Here is a 20,066-nt window from a genome sequence, read left to right as displayed (position 1 = left end):
GCTTTTGCTTTCAATAGTCATACACGTTTTAAAGAATTTTGTGTTCTTCATTCCTGAAATTCCAAGTTTCCTGATGGTATCATTTTTCTTCATCTTGAAACTTTCTTTCGCATTCTTTTGTAGGAGGTCTGACAGTAACACATCCTCCAAGTTTTATCCTTCATCTGAGAATGTTTTTGTTTTGCCTTCCTTCCTGGAGGATCTTTTTGCTGGTTGTAGAATTCTGGGTTGAGCCTTTTTCCCTTTCAGCACGTAGACATGGAGTTCCTGTCCTCTGGCCTCATCTCTCTCCATGAGAAGCCCACTGGCGTTTGAATTGATGTGCTTCTGTGTAATGAGTTGTCCTCCGGCTGCTTCCAAGAATGTTTTCTTCGTCTTTGCCTTGAGTAGTTTGATTACAATGTGCTTTTTGTGATTTTCTTTGACTTTATCCTGTTCCAGGTTTGCTGTTGTCTTTAAGTAGATTGTAGTATTGTCTGGTGCTCATTTGTGCTGTGGTTGTGGGCTTGGTTGGTTTTATTTGTCTTCTGTGAAGTCTGTGGACTTCAGAGGGTGTGAAGAGGAATTTCAGTTTCAGTGACTGCCATCATCTCCCAGGGACACAGAGGTCTGCTCTCTTATTTTTACAATTGAGGTAATATCTACCATGGAGGCTTGAAGTACAATCAGATAAGATAGCATTTGTGGGGGCGCCTGGGTGGCTCAGTTGGTTAAGTGTCTGCCTTCGGCTCAGGTCATGATCTCAGGGTCCTGGGATCGAGCCCCACATCAGGCTCCCTGCTCAGCAGTGAGTCTGCTTCTCCCTCCCTCTGCCTCTTCCCTGGCTTGTGCACATGATCTCTTTCTCACTGTCTCTCTCTCTCACTCTTTCTCTCTCTCTGTCTCAAATAAAAATAAAATCTTAAAAAGAAAAAAAGATAGCATTTGTGGACTCTGCATTATACTTTCTGATGAATTTTTCCTTCTCAAGGTAAGCTTTTATTTTTAAAACGTAAGTATGTTTACGATTGAGGAAAAATAAAATGGGCACTTGATCTAGTAGGCTGCCTGTTTTAGGAATCAGAAGAGGATTACTGAACTCTAAAAAGGGCTGCTGGTTGTGGAGGAAATTATTTCACTGAATAGAAGGTTTAGAAAAGGGAATAACAGAGACAGAGAGTAAGTGTAAGTGGGACATAGCGTCTTTGCTGCATATATCAAATCTGAAGAAACCAAGGGACTGTGTTCCCACCTTTCAACATAAGACACTTAAATAGTTCAAAAGTCACTTCCACGACTTTGATTGATGAATGTAAAGTTGGGCAAATTTTATATTCCATCAGTCTGTACCAGAGTATTTAGATATGACCTGGAAGTATACATTTTTTGCTAATATTTCAGATGACTGTTTTTTTTTATATTCTTGAATTGAACACCATGAGTGGGTGGTACTGTTGAGCTGACTGTTCACACCAGTGGCTTTGTGGAGGGCTCCCCTCCCAGCATGGTCATGTCCACTTCCTTGGGCAGCCTGTTCCTTTCCTGGTTACTCTGGCTAAATACATTTTTTATAAAGGAAAGTAGCATCCCTTATTTATAATGGTTTGCCTCCTCTATAGACAGCCTAGTTTGAAGAAAAAAGTGTAATTAGTAGAATTGGACTAGCTCTTGTCTTAAATAATACCCTTACACGTGACGGAAGACTGCTTGGCCTGCCTCAGCACTCTGTTCTTACCTCTGACCAGGTATCAGCTGGAAGATGAGTCTGCCCATTTGGATGAAATGCCACTAATGATGTCTGAAGAAGGCTTCGAGAATGACGAAAGTGATTACCACACGTTACCACGAGCTAGGATCACACAAAGAAAAAGAGGACTAGAGTGGTTTGTCTGTGGAGGATGGAAGTTCCTCTGCACCAGGTTTGTGATCTCTCTTGCTGCCTAATTTCCTAGGCTCTCAGGTACACAGTTAAGATATTTATAAGCTCTGCTTCTAGCATACTTATTTTTATATCAAACTAAAGAAGACACTCTAAATGAAGTGACATCATGGAGAGTGTTAAACATTAGTCAAAACCAAACAGCACTAATCAGAAAGGGATGGAAAGCCAAGTTCACTTTTTTTTTAAAGATTTTATTTATTTATTTGTCAGAGACAGAGACAGAGAAAGAGAGAGCACAAGCAGGGGGAGGGGCAGAGGGAGAAGCAGGCTCCCCACTGATCAAGGAGCCACATGCGAGACTCGATCCCAGGACCCTGGGATCATGACCTGAGCTGAAGGGAGATACCTAACCGACTGAGCCACCCAGGCGTCCTCAAGTTCACTTTTTTATGAGACATTTCAGTGTTTAGAGGATGGAGAAAGATCAGTGATTTTGTAATGAATGCATGGTAGAGTCAGTTCTGGTCACTGTGTCAGCATTTATCAACTGTGCTCCCTTCTCTTCCATCTGTAGTCCTACTCTCATCCGGAAAGGCAGATAGGGGCCCGTAAAATGCAGTTTAATAATACCATAGCTCGGTGTATTATTCGACTTGAATGCTTTGACCTGGAAGAAGATTCTTCAGTTAATTTAACCAGAAAGAAACAAAGATAAGAACTGCTCGTATTTTAAACAAGTTCACTGGTGGTTGAGATAAACTTCATCAGCTGGGCTCAACCTCGACTTTAGAGTCTGGTCTGTGAAACCACACTCTGTGTCTAGGACACTTTGCCATTGGCTGTCCTCCAGCCCTGGCGACAGGCAGGGCAAGATTTCAGCTGACTGTTGGCCAACATAATTTGAGCGGGGTATGTCAAATAAATTACAGGTTTTGTAGTCTTTTGGCTGTTTAGTTTGTGGTCAGTGCCTTTCTTACCATCATGAACTTATATCCCTTTGCCCCTAAAAGGAATATAAGTAATTGTAGAAAGATATCTTATTTATCATCCTCATTATCCCTTCAGAAGTTTGCAAAAAGATGTTTTTACAACTGATTTGATTTCTGGGTCGGCTCACGTAGTGGTATTCAAACAGTGGTCCATGGACTCCCAGGGACTCTGAGGAATCCCTCAGAGGTTGGTCAGCGGAATCAGGAAGTGAGCCTGAGCAGGATTTAGGCTTATCACCCCCTCTCAGCTTCTAATTAGTGTCTTTGTCTTTCCTGTATATTGTAAGCTTTTCATATGAAGCAGGAATTTCATGGCTAAACAAGGTTTTAGAAATCGCTGACTTGCGTTACTAATTTTTAATGAGTGGTATAGTTTTTTCAGAAAACATTTTCTAGGTTAAATAGCAGATATTCCTGGAGTATTCTTTGGGGTTACTTAACTAATTCTAGACTTAATTTCTTTAACGGTTGCAGGGCTATGAAGAATTGTTTTGTTTTTCTTGTGTCACTTGTGATGCTTTGTGCTTTTCAAGGGATTTATCTACTTTCAAATATATAAATTCCTGTAACGTAAAATGTATGAGGCTCTGGAGGGATGTCACATTTTTTTATTCCTTATATTGTTAATTTGTCTCTCTCTCCCTTTTCAAAGAGCCAAACTTCTTGTGTTGTCTTTGCGTTTGAAATTTTAAACTTTTATCTTGAAATAAATCCAAACTTGAAATAAATTCACTTTTATCTTGAACTAAATCCAAACTTATAGAAAAGTTGCAAGAATTCCTCTATGCTCTTTGCCTACCATCACTAATGTTTAAACTTTTGCCACATTTATTTACCATTCTCTTTATATCTTACTGTTATTTTTGCAGTGATTTCAGACGAGGTTGCTTGTTACTTCACTCCTCTTCGATCTTAGTAGTTCAGTGCATGTTTCTTAGGAAGGGGCTGTTTTCGTATGTGGCCACCAGGGAATTGCTATGTTGAGGAGATTTCACTTTGACCGAGCTCTGTCTCCTGTCCTGATCCTGCTTGCAGAGCACCCTTCCTCTCTAGGCTGGCGTGGCGTTTAGGTGGCCTGCCTGTGCCGTCTCCGTGAATCTGGAGCCGCTCTTGCTGTTTCTTTGTCTTGCATTCCGTTGATGTTAATGAGGACTACACAACAGGTATTTTATAGAACATTTCCAATTTGGGTTTGTCTGAGGTCTCCTCACCATTAGATTCAGGTTAAACCTCTGTGGGACACGGTATGAGTGACACTGTGTCCTTCTTAGGGTGTCTGCTTCTTGTGTCATTGAAGTCTGTTCTGCCCTTAATTTTTTTCATACTTTGAGTTTAACTTGCTGTTCTTTTTCTAGCTTCCTAATATGGATTCTTATGTCACCAGCATTGTGCTTATTTCTTCTTTAAAAATAGATGCATTTCACTTTTGACACATGGTATTTTCATTATCATTTAGTTCAAAATATGTTCTGATTTACATTGTCATTTCTCTTTTAGTTGATGTTCACTTTAGAACCATGCTCCTTAATTTTCAAGCAGTTGGGAATTTTCCTAATTATCTTTTTGTAATCGACTGTTACCTTTTTTTTTTTTTAAGATTTATTTGAGAGAGGGAAAGTGAGAGCAAGAGAGAGAGAGAGAGAAAGCACAAGCAGTGGGGGAGGGGCAGAGGCAGAGGGAGAAGCAGGCTCCCTGCTGAGCAGGGAGCCCCACTCAGGGCTTGGTCCCAGAACCCTGAGATCATGACCTGAGCCAAAGGCAGATGCTTAACCAACTGAGCCACCCAGGTGCCCCGCAGTGGTTACATCTTAAGTAACTGTAGTGTCGTGTCAAACCAGAAGGGTGATGCTGGTAGAAACTGTATATAGTTCACTGCATTTTACTGCAAGTGTAGGTCTGTGTAACCACTGCTGCAGTAAACATACAGAACCGGCACGTCACCGCAGGTGTCTCCTGCCTCCTGCCTTCTGTAGTCATGTTCCCTCTCCCACCCCAGGCCCTAGCCTCTGGCAACCACTAATGTGTTCTCTGTTTCTATAATTTTAATTGTGAGAATGTCAAATAAGTGAAGCCATTCAGTTTGTGATTTTTGGAGATCGGCCTATTTCAGTCAACACAGTGCCCTTGACATCCATTTAAGTAGTTGTGTATCAGTTGTTTGTTCTTGTTTATTGTCGACTGGCATTCCAGGGATGGAGGAGTGTTGGGTTAACCCCTCGCCCGCTGTGGGACGTTGAGATGGTTTCAAGTTTATGGTGTTCCGAGTAAAGCTGCTGTGAGTCATCGCGTTCGGGTTTGTGTGTGTGTGTGTCAGTTTTCCTTTCTCTGGGAGTAAGGGCGTGCTGTTGCTGGGTTGCGTAATAAGCATGTGTTTAGTTTTTTACGAAAGTGCTGAACTGTTTCCCAGAGTGGTGGTTCCATTTCACATTCCCACCAGCAGTGAAGGAGAGATTCGGTATGCCCTTGTCAGCCTTTGTCGTCTCTTTTTATTTTAGCTGTTAGAATATGTGTATAGTGACGCTCCTTGTGGCCTCAGGTTGGTTGTATTTTCTAGAGGAGTAGTGAGGTTGACTATCTTATTTGCCATTGGCATGTCTTCTTCAGTAAATGTTTCTGTAGGTCTATTCCATTTTCTTCTTGGTTTTGTTTTTTTTCTGGTGAGTTTTTAGAGTTCTTTATATATTTCACCCATGAGTCTTCTGTCTGGTAGGTAGTTGGCAAATATTTTCTTCCGTTCTGTAGCTTGTCTTTTCATCCTCTAAGAGTTTTTCCACAGATCCAGTGTCTTTAATTTTGATGAAGTCCAAGTGTTTGTTTTTTTCTTTTGAGCATTGCACTTTTGGTGTCACATCTAAGAACTTTTCTCCAAGCCCTGTGTCTCAAAGATTTTCTTCTGTAAGTTTTGTAGTTTTACATTTAGATCCTTTTGAGTTATTTTTGTACAAGGTGGGAAGTTTTGCTTGAGATTCATGTTCTTGCCTGTGTCACTGCAAGTGCTCCAGCAGCATTGTTGCATTGCTTTTATGCCTGTGTCTCCCATCAGCTAGCTGCACACTAGTGGGCTTGTTACCTGTGCTGTCAGTCCATCTGCCCTGCTAGTGCCTCCCAGTCTGGAGAACTATCTCTTTATCTAAGTCTTCAAATGGGGCAGGTTGATGCCCTTGTATTTTATTCTTCTTTTTCAAGATTCTCTTAGCTATTCTAGTTACTTGGCCTTTCCATAGACATTTTAGAATAATCTGGCCCAATCTGTAAAATCCTTTCAGGGATTTTGATAGGAATTATGTTTAACCTGTGTATTAACTTGGGGGAATTGACATGTTTACTGTGTTGATTCGTCTAGATCACAATTTACTTCTCTCCATTTATTGAGAACTTTGATCTTTTTCATCAGCATTTTATAGTTTTCAGCACACAGGTCTTGTACGTGTTAGATTTATTCCTAAGAATTTCTTTTTTTTATTCCTTCTTCTTGTATTTTGTAACTGGTATTTAAAATACTGGTTTCCACATGTTCGTTGCTGGTGTATGGAACTAGAGTTGGGTTTTGTATGTTTGTCTTTCATCCTACAACCTTGCCGAACTTACTGTTAGTGCTAAGAGTGTTTTTTGTAGATTCCGTGTGATTTTCTACATGGACAGTCATGTCATCCGCAAATAGAGACAGTTGTATTTCTTCCTTTTATAACCTGTATGCCTTTTCTTTTCTTTTTTTGTCTTATGGGTCTGTCTGGAACATCCACGATTATATGGAATAGCAATAGTGAATGTACCTTCTTGCTTCTTGTTCCTAGTCTTAGGGAGAAAGGTTTCAGTACTTCACTTTTAAGTATCCTGTGAGCTATGTGTTGTTGTTGTTGTTGTTGTTGTTGTTTTCATAGATTGCTCATCTAAAACTCTTGACACTTTGCTTAATTAAAATCTACCTTGTATTGGGTTGGTGTAATACAGACAATTCTGTCAGATTCAGAAGCAGGATCTGGAGATGCAGGTTTCAGAGCCTGTCATTGTTGTGATAATGGAAGCCACACAGAAGGGTGATGTTTCTGAAAATGTCAAGGGACATACGGTGTAGCTCTTTGAAAAATAAAGGAAAGGGACACTTTGGGTAGAAAGATGGTTTTGGGAATGAAGACTAATATCCATCCTTTTAGGCAGGGGGAAGGGTAGGGGTGGAAGAGTGACGTAGTGGTGGAGATGACGACTTTGATCTTATCCTTAATTGGGAACATGGGGTCATTTGAGTGGGGAGGTGACTGGTATTCAGATGAGGACAGAAAACATGGGAAAATTGGTCATGCTTTGGTAGAGAGATCAATAACCAACAAAGGAAAATCAATAGTCATGCATTTGTATTGAATCCAGCATAATGTTATGACTGTCTATCAGCGGGAGAGCCTGAACTGTCGCAGACTTGGCAGTGGAAGTGTGGCTGTGGAGCTGGGGGTGGGGGGTGCCAGGGCTGTGAACTGAGGAAAGAGCTTGCCACAGAGGAATCTGGGTGGAGCCACCATTAGAATTCATCGATTCGTGGCTGTGGTGTGCAGTTCACAGGTGTGTGTTCTCCATCACTTCGGGGTGCAGGGAGGAGCAGGATTGGTACTGCTGGTGCACCTTCCTCAGGAGCTGGGCGTTCGTCCTCGCCACTGTCTACAGCCAGGAAGTGGAAGAGTCCTCCTCGTGGTTTAGGGCCAACGTCTGATTTGACAAACCAAAGCCCTTGCTCTTTGCTCTGTGGCCTGGGAAAAGTGGGAGGGTGAGGAGGTGTGCTCCAAATAAGACTAATCCTGATTGGTGTCTTTAAGTGGATAAAGGCAGGTCTCCCCATCCTAAGGGGAACCCGGCGTGAGGATTGCTGGAGTTGAGGAGGCTGAGAACCTGTATCTTGTGAGAATCACTGAATGATGATAGAGCTGCTGTCAGAGATGGCTGAAAACATGGAGGAAATGGGAGTGGGTGCTGACGGGCACAAGCTGTGAGGACGTGGACAGTTTCATGTGAATGGTGTGGACTCTAAAGGGCCTTGTGTGCTATGGTAGTGGTATTTATCCATGCTACCAAATAGTTGCAAAGAATTATGGACTTTTAATGTCAGGAGTCTTTCCATAGTGTTGAATACATTGTTGAATTAATTTTTTAAAAAGTTTTATTTATTTAAGTAATCTCTACACCCAATGTGGGTCGAGAGTCACATGTTCTTCTGACTGAGCCAGCCAGGCGCCCCCATTGTTGAATTAATTGTTTTTGGTCTTTTATAGCACTTTGTTTTTACCAAATGGAACATAGCCAAATTTTGGATTTTATTTGTAATATTTTACTTTTTTTTAAAAGAAAAATGTTAAGAATATATTTGCAAAAATAGATGTTAGCAAAAACATCCATGTTTTGGGAACATTAAAATAATAAAATATAATAGATGTGCATATAAAGTCTTTATCTCCGTAAGTGGTGGTCATGTAGAAAAGGCTAACTGAACCATGTTGGTGGGTTCTAGTCAGTCTGTATGGCACTAACGTGTGTCTTTTTTGCTATACGGAATGAGAAATGATCCAAGGTATTGTCACGCTCTTCTTGTTCAGTGATATCTGCCATACTGAGAAATTATTGTTTAAATTAAAAACTGCACCTTACACAACAAAATTGTACATTTAACGACTTAGATTAGTTTTATTTTCTTAATTTCTTACAAATTTTCATTTTTGAGTGTTTGCTACTTTTTTATTCCCTAAATGTTAAGCATTATAAAATTCAGTGTTTACTAACATTATTAGATGTTGGATCAATGAGTACAAGATACATAAAATTACTTAGTTTAATTGCAGGAGGAAGTGTTGATGAATATTGCAATAAAGGTAGGTAGCAAAAAACAATAATGAGTTGTAAATATTTCAGGTAGGTTGCAACTAATATTGAGTTGTAAATATTTCAGTGTATTTCTATTTGTAGACTCCGTGACTAGTGAGCCTTATTTTAAAATTATTCTTCCTAATTTCAGCAACTGAGTAGGCTTTAATTACTTCATGGCTTAAAAACTGCTTTCTCATTTTTATTATTTGGTAAAAATTCTAGCTCGGACGCATTGAAAAAATTTTTCCATAATCTGCCCTCCAAAAGGAAGATGGTAATCTTTTAAGAAGACAGTAGGCTGTGCTGCTCTTGGTAACCATGGGTGCCTGTTGGATATCATGTGTGTCTAAATTTGGTTGTTTTTGGAAGAAGGCTCTCTAAAGTTTGGGAGTTATATAACTATGGCTAGTTAAAGCTTTAGGAGACAGGATCTTGGTATATTAAAAATACTTTATTTAATATTAGAGTATACTTTGATTATAGAGGCATTTATGAAAAGCTGCTAATCCTACATTGTTTTAAGGAAAAATATACTTAGTGCAATATTGGCTTTAGTGTCACTTTGACTTGATAGTGGCAGGCAGCTTATTTATGACTGGGGAGTGTCCCGTGAGGGATCTCGAGTTTAGAAAATGCTCCACCTGCGTGGAAATGTTGTCAGCTGCGGCTCCTGGTTATTTTCTCCCAGCCTCTCTTAGGTTCTCCCTCTCAGAATCAGTATTTGCCAGTATATTTTACTCAAAAATTGCCCGTAATTTTATTTTCCTGCTTAGTTCTACAACTCAGTAAGGGTTTCATTTACTTTTTGGGTTACAGGTTTTGTTTTGTTTTGTTTTAAATTTTTGGTGTTTAGGCCCTTTACTCTTGGCATTCAGGACACTTTTTCTGGTCCTCTTTTCTGTCTTGCATCATCCAGTGGCAATTCTAATGGTGCTCCAGGCTTATAAAACCTCAAGCCTTGTATTCATTTAATTTTGTGAAACAGCGTGTGATTTGATTATGGCTTCCTAACGATGACTTGCTTCGGTGTTTGCATAAGGAAATCATTAGTAATAACACTTTTGTTTCTTGATAGTTCTTAGTAGCAAAGTGTTGCAAATAGTTTAGTTATATCTCGGAAGTCTAGGAATCTTGGGTTTTTTTTCTCTGCAGGATTGTAGAGAAAAAAATTAATAAACTGTTGACTTATGTGTGTTTTTAGCCCTTGGTATTTAATTTAGAGTTTTTAGAGTGGGAGGCTTGGGAGCTTAGTGGATCGTTGGTTTCAGGTACAGCACACAGTGGTGTTGGTGTTGAGATTTTCTTCTGGTTGTTGTTGGCAGTGTTCATGTGATGCACCGAGTGGTTTTGCATTTATAGAGCCTCTTGCCGTAAACTTGGTAAAATCCACATCTCCTAAATTTTATATTTATTTTTTACACACTAAATTTTGCCTGTGTTCTGTTTCATCTTAGATTTGTCTGGTTTTTGTACATTAAACTGTCACATTAGGTAATGAGGTGTTTCAGAATAAGAATTCGTATTTGAATACATCGGTGGAGGATTTTCAGCATAATTGCAGTGCTGAAGGCTTGTATCTCATCTGTTGCACCTGCTGCACTGTGCTTCCTGCGGACCAGCCCTGCCCACTTGCCCTCCATGTGACGATGGGAATGGTCTAGATCTGTGATATCCACTGTGGGAGCCAATGGCCAGGGTAGCTATTGAGCCCTTGAAATGTGGCTAATGTGACTGAGAAACTGGACTTTTTATTTCACTTCATGTTAATTCATATTAAAAGAGTCACATGCGGCCAGTGGATGCTTCATTGGGCAGCACAAGCATGTACACTTTTTGTGCCAGAATGAGTGTTGCAAGATTGGAGATGTTTGAGTGTGACTCCGGGAGGCCCTGCAGTGACAGCAGGGCCCCGGAGGCCTTCCTCTGAGGCACGCATTGTGCCCTGGGTTCCAGGGTGCTAAACTCATGTCACCAGTGTGCTTACAGACGAGGAAGCAGACATTCAGACTTGCGGGGCGTCCTGTTGAGTCTCGTTACCTGCTCCTCAGTGCTTTGCTTGCGTTCGTCATGTACTGATGGGCCCTGGCCTGACGTGGGGCGGTGTTAACACTGGATTGACAGGCAGGGCAGATTCAGGCTTTGCTCTCAGCTCTCTCGCTGACTACTTGTTTCTTATTAGAGAGGTCATTTACCTTTCCAGCGTCCAGTTTTCTGCTGTGTAAAATGTGGGAGTCTCACATTGCTGTGGTGTTGTTGCAGGTGTCAGACTGATTACATCCAGAGTTTAGGAAGAGCCCCTCCTAGCTTGCATGGCGTGTATCTGTCTTGTGTAAGGTAACCGTGAGGTTTTCATGCATCAGGAGCACATGTTGTATGCAACTAGATAAGAGGTTGGCAATTCAGAGCTGCTGCCCAGAGGAATTAGGGAAGGAGCCCCTGGAGCTCTAGGCTGTAGGGGCTGGTGGTGCCGGGGAGGGGTGGTTGTGGAGCCATCAGGTTTGGCATGGGTGTGGCAAGGTGACTTGTGCTGGAGGGGTCAATCCTTGTGAGGGTGGGCAGGCCAGATGGTAACAGCAATAGGATGGTGAGAAATAATAATTGGAAGCATATTATGTTTTATTTGAAGCCTTATTTAATTTTTGTTTCATTCAAGCATGAACAAGATATCCCTAATATTTTACTGAAATCTACTTAACAACCCCCCTCCTCCCCAACAAAAGGCAGTAAAGGTGGGAGTACTTATTGTGGCAGTCTTAAATCACTTTGATAATAAGCTGATTTGTAACCAGTGGAGATTTAGAAGTATACTTTATGTGTGGAGGATGCTATCTGTTCTTAAAAGTTGAAGGGAGGGGTGCTGGGGGGGAGGTGACTGACCTGCTTGGCTGTTCCACTAGCCCTCAGGATTGCTATCACAAAAGAGCTCCTCAAGGTAAGTGTTCCCAGTCCTGCAGGCGGGTGCAAGGTGGACGCCCACACTTGGAGGGCAGGAAGCTCCTGAGGACAGACTCCTGTCCTTCCAGACTGAAAATTTTCTGTGCACAGCTAAGAAATAGGCAGATACTCAGTAGAGATATACCGATTCAGTTTATAGGGTGCCATCATGGGATATATATATAAGGTAAGGCGATTTCTGAAGAATGATGTCAGTGTGATTGGAGTAAAGGGCTAGCCTCCGCCAGTGCCATGGAAGACACGCAGTGATTTCAAGATGGGAGTCCTGATATGTCAACTTCACTTTATAAGCATACCTCCTGAGACTGTCCTTGTTGCGCATATCTCACGTTAACTTGTCAGCTGACTATCGCAGAGTGATGTTCCGAGCTTCTGCCTACTGCTGCCAGCTTGCTGTTCTAGCCCGGACTACACCTAGAAGATGCAGTTGAACAGCTCCCCTTAATAAGCCGTTCTAGGTCTTCCTCTACATGTTGCGGATTTGAGGGAAACCAAATTGTTAATGCTGAAGTTTAAATTCACAATTATTTTATGCTTAGTTCTATTGATTTTGATACCTTTCACCATTTTCTTAAGTATTTTGAGAAAGGTTTATTCTCTCTATCCAGAAGTAATGGTTTGGATGTCCAGGAAGTGGAAGTGTTTGTGCTTCTGGAACCCTGACACTATTAGACCATGGACAGAGTTAGAATTAAAACGTGTATTGTTGCATAGATGAAGATAGCTATATGAAAATGCACTTAAGCCTTTATTAGCATGAGACTATCCCATTAATCATCAGTATCCTTTCTAAATATTGAATCGAGCCGTAAGTCTTAATTTTATATTAATACCACTAAAATATCGTCTTTAAGAGAGGAAAAAAGTGATTCCCTCAGAGAGTCCACATCCTGAATGAGTTGATGTCTGAGGACCTTTATTGTTGGATCGCTGAGTGGTGTATTGAGAATTGCAAACAACATGGCTATACCCTGTTCTCATGGAAGAGCACTGACTGCTTCAGAATGTTAATGGTTTTGTCAGTAAGAGGGTCTACACAGGGAAGATCATTTCTCTGAGCTTCTAGAAGTCATTATGCACTCACACAAATCTCTTTCAGTGTTTCATGTCAAGTCTATATCAGCATAACCTATTTTAAGACAACGTTACAGATTAGCATTAGATATGCTATCCATGTCTGGTAAATACAGAAACAGTCAGTACTAACTCTAAATATGTAGAATGAATTAAAAAACTTTTTGAAAAGCATACATAATGAGTGTCTTTTGTTTCATGCAGTTGCTGTGATTGGCTGATAAATATTTGTCAAAGAAAGAGAGAACTGAAAGCTCGCACAGTGTGGCTTGGATATCCTGAAAAGTGTGAAGAAAAGCATCCCAGAAATTCTATAAAAAATCAAAAATACAATGTATTTACCTTTATACCTGGGGTAAGACTATTACATTCTTAAGAATGGGTTTCATATCAGAAATTGCTAGCTTCTTTTGTTTTCTGATTTTTTTAAAAATATTTTTTCCCCTTGTTAATTGTGTCATGTCCAAATCAGTGACCTTTTGCTTTTTAGCCATTTATGTTTCAAATAGTTGTTAAATAATTCATGCACATTTTTAATGGGGACATCATGGAGTTCAGTGTTAGAAAATTTATAGTTTGACTTCAGTCCTAGATAAACATATTTATATTATTGTAGAAATAATCAAGTAAGCCTAAATTAAATTTTCAGAAAATAAGTCGTAAGTTTTGTGTGGAGGTGAAGTGGAATGTTGAGTTTAAAGCCTGCCAAGGAAGTTCATGATGAAGTAAGATAACTTTTTACACAAACATGACTCAGTAACAAAATATAAGCATTTATAGACATATTTTCTACTTCACATTATAAATTTCAGGCCATGTTTTATTGTTATATCATTAGTTATCTTTAATTAGGTATTATGCCAAGTGTAAATAATGAGGTGTAAATATTTCATTACTTTTTTTGTTGCTTAGTGATGTTTTTGGCTTAAGTTACAAAACTGAGTTTGTATGTATTTAGAATGATTGAATGATTTTTGTTTTTCTGTACTTTCTTATTTTTATAGACCAATTTATTCGTCTTTCTAAAGGCAAAAGGAAGCTGGTACTGGTTATATTTCTATATCAAAGTTTTTGACACATTCTAGTAATTCACTCTACACTCTTTTGCAAGAAAATCTCTTGGTAATGTGAAATAAGGGCTGTTTTATTTTTCATGTTTTAATTTAAATAATCATGCTGATTTCATATTGGGCATTGATTGCCCCTCACCACCCTCCCCCATCCATCTAATAGTAGGCCAGTGATTCATATCTAATTTACTCTTTATTAAAACACACAAAACTACTGGCTCCGTCATTAAAAGACTGCTCTTTTGTCAGGACAATAAAATGTAAGCTGTCTTTCAGGCAGATAAATATTCTCATCTTTATTGAATGAAGCTCCTGTTTTCTTTAAATTTTAAATACAGATTGGTGAAGCACTGTACATTTTCTTAAAGGTCACAAAGTTCATTCAGTAGACAATAGAGTATTGATTACAGGGGCTTAAAGCCCACAGTGCAGCCTCACCCTGACCAGAGCGAGTCCCTGCAGCCCGCCAGGATGGACTGTGTCCTGAGAGTACCTGTTGGTGTGGCCATAGAATTATTACCGTGTGAATTCTCTCTCTTAGATTGTCTCTTAAATTAGGCTTTTCATCTAAAACGTAGTATTTTAGAAACATTTGGTAATTGCACAGTAGGAATTCTATGCCATTTTTAGCACAAATGGCAATTTTTGAATTGCTAATAGATATAATTTATGCTAACTGAGATTTTAAAGAAATCACTAAGGAAAAAGAGCTTTCTCTCCTGCTGAGATTAATTTATGAAATGACTCAAAACATTTTTAGACAGCAATTGAATATGATTATGAATGTAAACGTGGTATCAATGTAGCTGATTTTTGAGTTGCACAAACAACTGTATGATGATGTAGAAAACTTCATTATATAAAAACTGTGGTTCCAGACTCTTTAAGTCAACAATAAGTACTTAACCCATTGCTCTGCTCTTGTTGAAATTTCTGTACCTTCCAAGTTGCATATAAAGTGGCATCCAAGGAGATGGTGATTTGAAAGTTGCAAGGTTGTAAGTTTAACTGCAGTTGTAGTGTGCCATTTGAATTATTCTCATCTATAAACATGAGTTTTGTTCCGTTTTGATTTTCAGTTTAAATTTAATAATTTGAGAATTTGTAAATAGAAGTCTGTTAATATACTGGATCTTGGGTTTTCTTCCTTCAAGATAACTCTGTTTGAATTAAAAAAACAAAAATAAAGTTTCAGGATTTGCATTCCTACAGTTTTATTGAACGATACTTATTTTTATTGAAAATATTATTGCTGATCAACTGCCAAGAGATTATAAAGAATATATAGGTCGCTGTCTTCCTGAATTGGTCTGTAACTCACATGATTTTATATGTTATCATTTCTTATACTTCGAGAGAAGTAAATAGAGGAGATTAAGGCAGTTTTTGTGAAGTCCTATCATGTCCGTCTTGCTTGTTCACTCAGTTACTTTAAAGCTGCCCAGATGTTCCTGTTCAGAAACATGGCTATCATATTTGTTACCATTTTATAAATACAAGGTTAATACAGCTTTCCCATATAAGATTTTCTGAATTATCAAGAGTATGCATTTGTGTGTATATAAATATATATTTATTGACTTACTAACATTGAGAAGGTTTTGCTATCTCATTTGCTTTGATATACATACAAAGATTTACAGAGGAGTGTGCAAAACTGGAAATCTTACACAAGAAAATCAAAACTTTTAATGGATGCTTTTAACATAATTGGAAGTTCTAATTGTGTTTTTTTCAATTTATTTTTAATATAACTTTAAATAAATACAATATATATGTGATTCAGTTACTGGAAAGCCAGTGTCAAAATTACTAAATCTACTGTAACTCAGGGCATATTCTCACTGTTTGATGGGAATGTAGTTAGATATTGTGCTGATTTAATTATTTAATTGAAGTAGTAAAGGTTTTCCTTGGAGAGATTGTGTTAATTTTTTCTTTTCCTTTTTAGGTTTTATATGAACAATTCAAGTTTTTCTTGAATCTGTATTTCCTGGTAGTCTCCTGCTCACAGTTTGTACCAGCATTGAAAATAGGCTATCTCTACACCTACTGGGCTCCTCTGGTAAAAGAAAAGATTTTTGAAATTAAGTTAAATTATTAAGTATTTAGTATATAGTTTTAAGAGTGGAGATGGTTGAAAGAGAAACTGATCAGATTTTAAGAAACATGATATTGTTGCTGTGTATCATTGAACTTCTGTTACAAGATTTTACAAAGCTCTGCCACTGAAATACTTGCAGCTTTGCAGGAGTGTCAGGGCCGTGCCACTGCCTGTGGGTCTTGGCTCAGAGGCCACTAGGCGCTTTTGCTGGTGGGCATGAGGGGTGGTTTCCATGGGGCATCCTGTACGCGGTCTGTCTCTCCAGCCTGCCCCCTGCCCCATGGTGCTGTTGGGAGTGATGGTGTCCGGGTCTGCTCCGTGACCCTGCTGGCTGGCATCCTGATAGATGGGCAGTTCTTACCTTTTGGCGGACTATCTCGATCAGTGAAGTCCAGACAGTTTCTGATTGACAGCTCAGTGTATAGAAGTTGTTGAAAGGCAGATGACACTTAGCATCAGATACTTCTGCTTCAAACATAATGCTGTTTTAATGGTTTGATTCTGTTTGCCAATAATTTTCATTAATTTTCAGCTTATACAGACAAAATGTGTGCCTTCTTTCTTCCTCTCACCTAGAAAAATGTACTGCTTCCTTTTGGGCAGTTTACCAGCATAATCCAGTCAAGAAAACATAGCGAGTGGAAGAGCAGGGCAGTGCTCACATTCCCTAAGCACACCCTTTAGAAATGGAGATCTGATCAGCGTGTTCCTGAGTTGATCTCTTCTGGTTGGTGCGGTCCTGCTGCCTCCCAGAGATGGTCTTCTCAGATGCACCAAGGAGGACTGGCCGAGAGGACAGAAATCTCGCTGACAGGGTCAGCTGAACCAGCCTTTCCTGCTCTCGTCCACATAGACTTTTGAGTAGCATGGATTTGAGCAGTGAAAGTAACTGCATTTGTCGTACAAATACAAAATCACCGAATGAATGAGTACATTTTCACTCATTAAATTAACAAGGTTGGAAGATATTGGGGTTATTTAAATAGGGTGGTCAAGGAAGGCCTCTCTGGGGGTGGCACTCAAATGCTATCCAGATGACAGAGTGGCTGGGCCGGGCACAGAACAGGGAAAAGAGATGTGCAAGCAGAGGGAGCCGGGTGTCTGGTGCTGCTGGAGTGTGGGGACATGGGGACTGTGATGGAAGGGAGGTCAGTGGGCGCTCGCATTTCCTCCTGAGTCGGGGAGGGAGCTGTCTGTCTCTGTAGGTGTCCCACAGCACACGAAGAACACTGAGTCTCAGACCCCAGTTGTCGCAATTGCTTCAGGCCAGGTGGCTGTGGAGAGAGGACAGAGGGGATTTTTTTTTCTTTTTTCCTCGCACCTTTCTTCCCCCTGCAGGCAACTTCTGTTCTGCATTTGAGATTCAGTTGTTAACGTCTCCCTTAATAATTTTACTACTTACGTTTGTATCACTAAAATAATACACAGTATTGTTTGCATACTTTAAAAAATTTATATAAAGATTATCTTACTGTATGTATCCTTTTGCATCATGCTTTTTTGGCTTAACGTTGGTTTATAAAATGGACCCATGATGACACATACTATTCTAGTTCATTCATTTTTCACTTCTCTGAAGTATTCTATTGAATGAATACGTCCATCTTCCCAGAAAAGGAGACTTCGAGGTTTCTTCTCATTTTTCACAGTTACGGACTTTGGTGTAATGGTCTGCGTGGTTATACGTTGTTCCCCGTGCACGTGAGCTGGAGACCCCGTAGGCTGTGTGCATCCTGGAAGTCTCGTTGACAGACTGCTCCTTCCTTTTTCCAGTTTCCAATAAAAGCAGTATAGCATTGCAGAAATTTTAGAGCATAGGGAAAATACTTGCTTATCCTGAAAACACAACTGTACTTACAATTTCAGTGTGTTTGTTTCTGGCCCCTATTTCTACCCCCGAGTTCACGCGGTTGCACTGAACCCCTTCAGTATCACCCCCATTTAGGTTGAAATTCACTTTAGCAGTGATAGTCTCAGAACACAAGATCTTTTTAAAAATCTAAAGTAAAATATAATCATTTCTATTTTGCTTTTGTATCTTTTCCTATTATCTCTGATTTAAGTAGCTTTTAATCAAAGAAAATGTTAGTTGTAGATGGATTCCTGATGAGGAATTTAATTTTAACCGTGCACCAAATTGACCTTGTCGACCAGAGCTGGAGTGAGAGCATGCGTGTGAGCGTCAGTGCCTCTCCTTCCTCTGCTTCGGTGTGACGGTTACGTCCTCTGACTTGATTGTCAGCTGGAGGCGTTGGAAGTACTTTGTCCTTCTCTTGTCGATGTGTGAGGATTTACTGTCATATTTACAGAAGTGCCTCAGTCAACCCCTGTTTCAGTATTCTGCTGCTGTTACTCTGCTGCAGTCGTGGGTCAGGGGCTCCACAGAAGGGTGCAAAGCCCAGTATCCCCATTTCAGTGACGCTTCCTGTTGCCTTGTGACACGCCCGGCCAGGTTCCCAGTCCCTGCTCTCATAGCACACCGTTAGACCTCAGAAGCGATCTGCTTTGTGAAACCGTGTTCTCTTGTTCTTTGATTTGGCAGCAGCCACAATCCATGCCTTTCGCCAGATAATCAGTAATGAAGATTTGTTAGTATCTATGCTTGCACTGTTCACATACATCTTAACCTCTGATTTAGCAAAAATCTCAAGTTAATGTGTACTTTAGGTTCACCTTTGAATCCAAGAGGCAGGCTGACGTATGTTGGTTCCTTGATCCAAACTCACCTCAGAAAATTTTTTTTTAAAGTGAAAATTCAGATCTCATATACAGAAGATCTTTTTTATTAATCTAGGCAAAGTTAAAGAACCTTTAAACTAAATCTACATCTAAAATACATATGTATATTATTATTAAGTAAAGGAGGTATGCTTCAACAGGATTCTTCCATTGCTCCTGATTCCTTGCTCTTTCTTGACCACCGTGTTTGGCCCCGTGCTGTGTCGAGGGCCCGCACTGGCATGTGGTCTTTACACACGCACTTAATGTGTTGACGTCTTTTCTCTGCCTGTACTCAGGTTCTGTATGGTTGCTCAGAGAAAGGGATTAGCATTTCCGGATTCCTCCTTGCCAGAAACCTGCCAGTGAAGCATCAAACCATCATACAGCTGGTGGTTATAAAATCTTGGGTCTGACATCCACTAATTTAAAACAGTAGATCTTCACCTTTGTTCTGCTCTCCAACTCAAGGGTATTTCTAAAAACAGTGATAGTTTATAGTCTTTCTTTATCAAGTACTGTGGGCAGTGTTACTTACTTGCTTCAGCTCTGATCTAATTTCTGTTCTTTTTTGCCGTGGAACAGAAGAGCAAACTGAAAATAAGTGATTTTATCGCATTTTTGTGTCAGAATGAAGATTACCTTTTGCATCATTCAGCTTTCACAGCAGCTCTTTGAGGGAAAGCTGTTGTAATCAGAGTAACAGAACAGATTGTAATGCTTTTCTCTGAGTTAATCAGGTAGAATGGATCTATCCGTGCAAGTGACTCTTAGATAAAGGAGGTCTGGATTGTTAACACTGCATCTTCCTCATAAGCTGCATTCCTGGTGTTTTGTTCATGGAAAGCCAGATAGGCTGCGTAGGTGACTGGTCAGCCTGCGAGAACTCTGATTTTCAGTCTTTCCTTCTGTCCACTCTTTCTTCTGAGCGTCTCTGCACGTTGGAGGTGTGGGTGGAGTACGGAAAGGAGAAACCAGATCAGTTACTTGGACTCATACCTCCTACTGTCCAGAGACAAACACTCTTAACATAAGCTACACATTTAGTGCGATCTTTGCAAAAGTATGTGTGCTGCTTGTGTCTCAGTTTCCCTGTGAATTAGAGCTAAGGGTCACACACCTCATAAGGTTTTTGTGGCATTTAAAAGGTAACTCATCTAAAATACATAGAAAAGTTTCCGGCATGTAATAATCCCTCAAGGTTAAACTGATTTTTACTCTTTTTATAAAAATAGATCTTGTTTTGGCACTTACTCCACGTGGCTCCTGGGCCATCTGCAGAAGTAGGAAAAAAGAATTGCACTTTGTGATACAAGATTTAGTCCCAGCCTGTGGACTGGCCGTGTGACACGTTCCTGTCATGCGTTGTGACTGACAGGCTGATGCACAAATACTGTTGTTTCCCTGTGAAATACTGTCACCCTCTTGTGTTCGCTTCTGGTTTTTCT

The 20,066-nt window shown here is 40.0% G+C and overlaps 1 protein-coding gene across 1 annotated transcript in view; it reads left to right on the top strand.

The window, feature by feature from the left end:
- The window catches only part of ATP9B (ATPase phospholipid transporting 9B (putative)), a 250,034-nt gene that overhangs the window by 20,375 nt on the left and 209,593 nt on the right, over nucleotides 1–20,066 (top strand). Inside the window, exons 2-4 of the mRNA XM_040632421.1 lie at nucleotides 1,725–1,898; nucleotides 12,931–13,081; nucleotides 15,748–15,861. Of these exons, the coding sequence (XP_040488355.1) occupies nucleotides 1,725–1,898; nucleotides 12,931–13,081; nucleotides 15,748–15,861 (439 nt within the window). The remainder of the gene's footprint in view (nucleotides 1–1,724; nucleotides 1,899–12,930; nucleotides 13,082–15,747; nucleotides 15,862–20,066) is intronic.

Source organism: Ursus maritimus, unplaced genomic scaffold (assembly GCF_017311325.1).
Source record: "Ursus maritimus isolate PB19 unplaced genomic scaffold, ASM1731132v1 scaffold_18, whole genome shotgun sequence".
NCBI lineage: Eukaryota > Metazoa > Chordata > Mammalia > Carnivora > Ursidae > Ursus > Ursus maritimus.
The sequence above is the reverse complement of the archived record's forward strand: the minus strand, read 5'-3'. Positions and strand labels throughout refer to the sequence as shown.